Here is an 8,069-nt window from a genome sequence, read left to right as displayed (position 1 = left end):
TAATATGTACAATTTATTTCGATAAAACAAGTCGCCGATTAATTAAGCCGATCAGTTTGCCACCACTTAATGGTAATGGTTTTGTTATTAAATTATTTAATTTAAGATTTATTTTATATACTAAGAATATTTTCCAACCACAGTTAATTATTAATCCCTTTGAAGAGTAGAGATTACCTAATTAGAGTAAAAATTATGTATATAATTTTTCAACCAAGAATAAAAAGTATATACATAATCATGAATTAAAAATCCTATATATCAACATGTTTATAAGTATATAAAGTAGAGTTTACGTGTGGTGTTGTTCAACACAATCAATTTCATATAAAAAACTGTAAGTCGCTGCCTTCACATGATACAAGCTCAGGAGGCTCTATTGCCTTGTGTATGATCGTTGACTACCGATAAGGAAACATATATGCAAATTTTCAAAATGAAAAGGAAGTAAGAAAAGGTTTCGATTGTTGCTGCCTCAGAATATTTTAAAATGGAATTCAATTGCGTTGACATTTTTTTTATTTGTGCATACTCACTATTTTAGAAATGGAAGCTCCATTTTAAATAATAAAATATAAATCAAACTATTCCATAATAATTGATAATAAAAATAATAAATATTATTTTTATTATTTATTTATTTTAAATTTAGTAGAGGACGCGAGACATAGCCTAACAACAAACAGAACACTAAAATATAATGCAACCTCAAAATTTTAAAGGCAGTGGGTGTATGGATCCAATTTTTTATAAATATGTAATTTGCTCATATCCATTGAATTAGCTAGATTAATTCACACTTGAATCTAACAATTTTCATAATTATCAATGCCATTGAAATTATTATAAGTGTCATTAATATTACCTCTGCAACAATCCAATAAGTTTATTGTTATTATTTAAATTTAAATTTCAGAATTTAATATCTTTCTGCATTTTGGTCGAAATTACTGGTGCGAGTGTAAGTAGGGTGTACACGTTTGCTAGCAAATATGAACGCTAAGGTCTAAGTTTACCCTCTAAATAATAGCATATTATGCATCAAATATCCTGTTCTAAGTTCGTAGTTTCACACTTTCATGAAATAACGTGGAACGTGGAAAATATTAATAAAAGTTAACTATATTCTGTACTTTGCGTAATCGCTGACCTTAATTAATTTAAACTCTGAATGAATGGAATCATATTCTGGTATATTCTCAAGATGCCATATTAGACTATAATCCATGACTCGGACGATGGTAGGAGGAAACTCCATTGCAGTTCATATATGTCCCATCTTATTAATTTTTTATTTAAATTATTAAAAATCAATACAATATATGATACATGGTATATTTATATCTATTTTTTATTCAATTCTTTTATTTTTATATATACACTTAAAAATACATATCCGTACTATAAAAAATACTTAAAAATGTCTATTAAATTTCCTTCTCCAACTTCTCAATATCTGAAAATGGTTAGCCCCTCTTTTACTGATCATTCTAGCACACAGACACACAGAGCTGTTATTCTACTAGAAAATAGTAAAAGTGCTATCCTCTCTCACACATACGAGGGATTAACATCAGCATGGCGAACTTGGATTAAGCTGAGGCAGATAATATTGACCATTACAATGCATACGTAGCTTCGTTTTCAAGGTTACAATCATTCAATTTCTGGATCACCTGAATTAAGGGATTGTTTAAAAACTTGCTTTGAAAATTCAGCATATATTCGCATATTCAATTGGAATAATTAAGCACACAATAAAGTCTATGCAGTGTAGCATGAGCAACTCAATAATTATAGAAAGGACAACCACAGACACGTTGCCTGAAAAAAAAGCCGTTTCATTATATATTTTTATAAGGGTTGCGTTTAACAACTTGAAACTCCAATTTTTATTATAAACATTGTGTTTTAATTACGATGTAATAGAATTATATCTTTCTTAGAGTAAAATATACAATCTGATCATTGAAGTGATCGAAATCATTTACTTTTAGTCCTTGAAAGTTACACTTTGTACATACTACAAAAAATAAAGCTAAATTTTTTGACATCAAAAGTATGCAAAGTATAATTACTTTCTTGAATCAAAATAAATATATATATTGTCATTTATATGCGCGTATATATATATATCCTTGGAAAAGGAAAGAAACTCTTAAAAAAATTATAAACCAGTATTCTAACGCAAGTGAGTGAGTAATAATAAAAAACAGATCATGACGAAAGAAAACTAGCAGTGGGCGCAAACATGAGAACTGAAAAAGTGTATATATAAACACATGTAAGTGGTGTTTGATCTGCAAGAACTGATTCTTGAATCATTGAAACGCCAGCAAAAGGAGCGGTTCAGCTCAGCTTCTGAAGCTATTCAAAGCATGGCTCGTGATCAACTGGGCGTTCTAAGCGCCCTAGACGCAGCGAAGACTCAATGGTACCATTTCACAGCGATCATAATCGCGGGAATGGGGTTCTTCACAGACGCGTACGATCTTTTCAGCATCCCAAACGTCACAAAATTGCTCGGACGCATATACTACACCGAAGAAGGGGCAGCGAAACCGGGTACTCTACCTCCGAACGTCTCAGCCGCAGTAAACGGCGTCGCATTGTGCGGGACCCTTGCCGGCCAACTCTTCTTCGGTTGGCTCGGAGACAAACTGGGAAGAAAAAAAGTGTACGGCATAACCCTTGCTCTCATGGTTTTCTCCTCCCTCGCCTCTGGCCTCTCCTTCGGCTCCACCCCTAAGGGCGTCATCTCCACCCTCTGCTTCTTCCGCTTCTGGCTCGGCTTCGGCATCGGCGGCGACTACCCTCTCTCCGCCACCATCATGTCCGAATACGCCAACAAGAAAACTCGCGGCGCGTTTATAGCTTCTGTTTTCGCTATGCAAGGCTTCGGAATCCTTGCTGGCGCCGTTGTTTCTATCGTAGTCTCCACGGCTTTCGACCACGCTTATAAAGCTCCTCCCTACAATGTAAACCCCAAAGCCTCGCTTGTCCCTCAAGCCGACTACGTTTGGCGCATTATTTTAATGTTCGGCGCCTTGCCGGCTGCTCTCACTTATTACTGGCGCATGAAGATGCCTGAAACGGCGCGTTACACGGCTTTGGTAGCCAAGAATGCAAAGCAAGCCGCGCAAGACATGTCGACGGTGTTGCAGGTTGAGATCGAAGCAGAGCAAGAAAAAGTGGACAAAATAGCTGACAGAGATGCAAATAGCTTTGGGTTGTTTTCTAGGGAGTTTGTGCGGAGGCATGGACTTCACTTACTTGGGACTACCACCACTTGGTTTTTGCTGGACATTGCCTATTACAGTTCTAACCTTTTTCAGAAGGATATATACAGCAAAATTGGGTGGATTCCTTCTGCAGGGGAAATGAACGCCATTCATGAGGTTTTCAGGGTTGCTAGAGCCACCGCTCTCATAGCTCTCTGTGGAACTGTCCCAGGCTATTGGTTCACTGTGGCTTTCATAGACTATCTTGGCCGTTTCTTCATTCAACTCATGGGCTTCTTCTTCATGACTGTTTTTATGTTTGCTCTTGCCATTCCTTACAACCACTGGACCAAAAAGGACCACAGAATTGGGTTTCTTGTTATGTATGGTTTAACTTTCTTTTTCGCCAATTTTGGCCCCAACGCCACCACCTTTGTGGTGCCGGCCGAGATCTTCCCCGCCAGGTTGAGGTCCACCTGTCATGGAATATCCTCCGCGGCGGGCAAGGCCGGGGCCATAGTGGGGGCATTTGGATTTCTATACGCTTCGCAGGACAAGAATCCTGCAAAGCGCGACGCAGGGTACCCTGCTGGGATCGGCATGAAGAACACACTGATCGTACTTGCTTGTGTGAACTGTCTCGGCATTTTTTGCACGCTGCTGGTGCCCGAGTCCAAAGGGAAATCCTTGGAGGAGTTGAGCGGAGAGAATGAAGATGAAGGTGAACTTGAGAGTGCTGAGCCCCCACATGGGGCTTCTTCTTCTATTAGGACCGTTCCCGTTTGATGTATGGTAATGGTTACTGCAAGAATCTGAATCTATATATTTTCGATAGAATTGTTCAAGGAAAACTATTGTCAAGATTGCAACTTCCACAGTGTCAGTATATAATTATATGTACTTAGTAGAAGATGTGTGGTTTATACAATGATGTCAAATTTCTTGTTTTCTTCCGTTGAGAGAAGTGTTCAAGCTCGTTATTCAACAATTGCCTCTTACTGCTGCTAAATCTCAAAACTATTCACCCTCTGTCACATCATGTTCGTGTTCACGTTACTTTACTTTTTATTCTTTTCAGGGAAAATGTGTACCGGTACATTTTATTTTACCTAAATTGCTGTTATATATCTAATCATGTAGGCTAAAAAAGAAAAGTGAATATATAATATGAGATTTAAAATAATTGGAGAACGAGTAGGGCTCAGGGATGCATTGAACACACGTCACAGTTTTCTTAGTTCACACTAGAACCTGGGTAAAAAAGTTCGGGACTCTCCGTAAGTTTAATGTTCACCATTTGAACAAGAAGAAAGTAAACAGACGAAAAAGGAATTGAAAATTATGTTTTTTTTTCTTTTGTTGAAGATAAAATAAAGAAAGAGAAAAAATAACTTTTAAAAACAAAAATTTAAATGTTTATTTAGTTTAAAATTTAATTTTTTCTCTAATTATATTAATTTTATTTTTAATTTTTTAACTTGCATATAAACCCTGAAAATTACATAAGATTATTATATGGGATAAAATACTACTCATTCATTATGACAGAAAGAGAAATTATAGAAGATTATTGTAAATCAATTATTCATAATTGATCAATAAAATACTCATGTTCATTAATAATATAAATCTAGAAAATGTAATTGTTGATCAATAATAAACAATATTTCAAGTGTTTGTGGTTAATTTTTATTGAGTTTGTAAATAAAAAATATGTAACATGTTTGTCAATGTTATGTATTAATGTGTTATTGAAGAAGAAAAATCAGAATGAAGAAAGTTAAGAATTTATATTTGTTAATGACACATCTAAAATCTTAACTCAAATTTGAGAATATAATTAAAAGTTTGTGTTCGTTATCTCTAATTTATGCTATTATTTTACTTGTGCATGCATTTGAATGTATCATTTTGAATTGATTCTACACTAGTTTTAAAAATAAGTATTGTAAAATATACTTTCTATATTGGTAGATTTTGACACTGATATAAAAAGTATGTTTTTAATCAGTTTAAAAAGCAATCAATTTAAAAAGTATTTTTTACATTAATTTTTAAAATAAATGATTTAAAAATATTTTTTACATTAATTGCTAAACAATTTATGCAAAAAAAATTATGTAATTTTTTGCTTTCACAGTCATAAACATTGAAGAAACATAACTTTTAATAAATAATTTTGATTAATATAAATTATATATTTATTTCATATAACATATTTAGATTAATTCAATCTAAATAGCCATAATTGATTTGGATAACTTTTTTTCAAAATTCTAAAATTTTTTCTATTTATTTACATAGAAAAATAATCAATTTAAAAAATATTTTTTACATTAATTATTTTTACAATTGATGTTAAAAAATTTTGTTATTTTAAAAAATGTCACGTTAGTTTTTATTAAATCGATTAGTTTTTAATGGATATATTAACTGATATAAAAATCTATTATAAAAAAAAATCTTACTAAAAAAGGGGTTAATAAAATCCTTTTATAGAAACAATAAGAGATTAAATTTGAGTTAAATTTATGCTTAAATTATAGTTGATGGCCAAAGTTACTTTTTGAAAGTAATAACATTTCACTTTATTTTAAAATCTGTCATCCGAGCAAGTTGTGTAGAAAAATAAATAAATAAAGTTGTACAATTGATTTTCTCACTAAAAGTCGTTACATTTCAAAAAGTCAAATGTAGCATAAGTCGAATATAAACACGTTGACCTGCAAACTCGATAGAGAATGCAATATATAATAGCGATACTTTATTCTTTTTCTTGTAGAGAAATCATATTGTTACATAAAAATTATATAACATGTTATTATATATAGACAGAGAAATAAAAATAGAATATGTAGTGTGTGAGATAAGATATAACTAGTTATAAATAAAGAGAAAGGGAGGAAAATAATACTATCAAAGTGATTCATAATTATTTTTTTTATTCATGTTTCTTCTGGTGAATAACAACTAAAAAGTCAACATCAGAGAATCAGACGTGTGGAATAATCCTCCATTACAACTGGTAAGCGATTTTTATTTTTTTAATACATGATAGGGAAATATAATATATATATATATATATATATATATATATAATATTTTTTTAATTATTCTCTTGATTGATGTATGATGAGTAAGTATTTATTTGTCTTATGAGTTAAATTCCAACGAGTAATGTACGGGTTTATTTAAGCAATTGAGATAATTTATTTTATTAACAATAATAATAATAATAATAATAATTATTATTATTATTATTATTATTACTCGTTTAGTAACACATGTATTTTAGGTTAGAATAAATCTATATAATTTAATAATTAAAGAATAAAATTATATAATCTTATAAATAATTATATATATAATAAAATTATTTTAAACAGTAAATTTCTTTAAAAACATTTTAAATTAACTATATAATATATAAAATGATAATAAAATTTATAAAATAAATAATTTTAAAATAATAATTTTATCGTAGTGTAAAAAATATTTTAATTAAATATCAATAATTAATATATATATTAATCATTATAAATAAAAGAAATAAGACTATTAAAAATAAATTCTAAAATAAAATAATAGAAAAAATTATGATAATTTTTATAAATATAAAAATGGGTATTTATAAAAAATTTATAAATTTATGAAAGGCAATAAGAGAAAGTTAAGTAACAATTTTAATTTTTAAAATTTAGAAAGAAATTAATAAATATTTAAATAAAAATAAAAATAAAAATTATTAAAAAATAATAATTTACACAATATTCTCAATTAATTTTAATATTTAAGAGTATATTATCATTTATAATATAAAAATTGATCATTATTAATTATTGCAATAAATACATGATAAAATAATAAAAAAATATACAACGTTTTGAGGAAAATAAATAATGTAATAACGTTACTTAAAAGTTAAAATAAGGAAATATATTGTTTATTTGGAAGGAAGAAAGAGTTGTACAAGTTAAAAGTTAGTAGAAATAGACAATTGCTTAAACAAGGAAATTAAAATATAAAGAACGTCTATGTGATTGCGATAAATTGCTTGCTTGTGTCAACTGTCTTGGCATGTTCTGTAGAGAGTTAAAGAAAATCTTTGTAGGAATTGCTTATGAGAGAGTGTTGAGCAGCAAGGCACTTCCTCTTTTGTAGAAAATCTTTTATTGAAATTGAAACATCCATAGTGTGAAATAAAAAATTATATCTTTCAAAAATTTCTGGGAACAATTTATCTTTAAGTATAATTTTTTGAAGGACTAACGAAAAATGAAGTATTTAATTTATAATCTTGTTCCTTTACATAATTATTTTTTAATATTACATTGATCACTTAATATGTACAATACTTTATTAACAAAATAAATTATATTTACTTACCTTTGAAAAAACTGAGTCATAACATATATTCAAAGTGAATATTGTGTCCTGAAAAAGATATAAAATTTAATATTTTATTTTATAATTTCATTACCATATTAAAATATTGAAAAAGTTCAAAAGTAAATATTTTTATTACTATTCATAAGTTCTAGAATTTAATCAAATAAAATAATTACTTAAAATAATTCTAACACTTTCATGAATAAAATATTACTAAATAAATAATTTTTATGGTATTGAGCATTATAATAATGTATATTCTTTTCATTGTCTATTTATTAATAATAATAAATTATTTATTTAATGATTTCTTTATTTTCATTATTATTTTCTAAATTACTAAAATTGAATATAAAATTATAGAAAATAAATTGAAAAAGTTAGAATGCAAAAGATCAAATAACATATAAATAAAATAAAGATTTTAATATGTTTGGAGGACAAGTGTACCCATCGAGA

The 8,069-nt window shown here is 29.0% G+C and overlaps 1 protein-coding gene across 1 annotated transcript; it reads left to right on the top strand.

Annotated features, from left to right (window-relative positions):
* Positions 1 to 2,378: 2,378 nt before the first annotated feature.
* On the top strand, positions 2,379 to 4,007 carry LOC113856273 (probable inorganic phosphate transporter 1-5). The gene has a single exon (XM_027488028.1). The coding sequence runs from the start codon at positions 2,379 to 2,381 to the stop codon at positions 4,005 to 4,007; it is 1,629 nt and encodes a 542-aa protein (XP_027343829.1).
* Positions 4,008 to 8,069: the final 4,062 nt, after the last annotated feature.

This window comes from Abrus precatorius, unplaced genomic scaffold (genome assembly GCF_003935025.1).
Source record: "Abrus precatorius isolate BTA unplaced genomic scaffold, Abrus_2018 Scaffold1, whole genome shotgun sequence".
NCBI lineage: Eukaryota > Viridiplantae > Streptophyta > Magnoliopsida > Fabales > Fabaceae > Abrus > Abrus precatorius.
Note: the sequence above shows the minus strand (reverse complement) of the source record. Positions and strands in the feature narration are given on the sequence as shown.

Excerpts from the sequence above, each read along its gene's own strand:
- LOC113856273 (XM_027488028.1), top strand. The coding sequence starts at position 2,379 with ATGGCTCGTGATCAACTGGGCGTTCTAAGCGCCCTAGACGCAGCGAAG.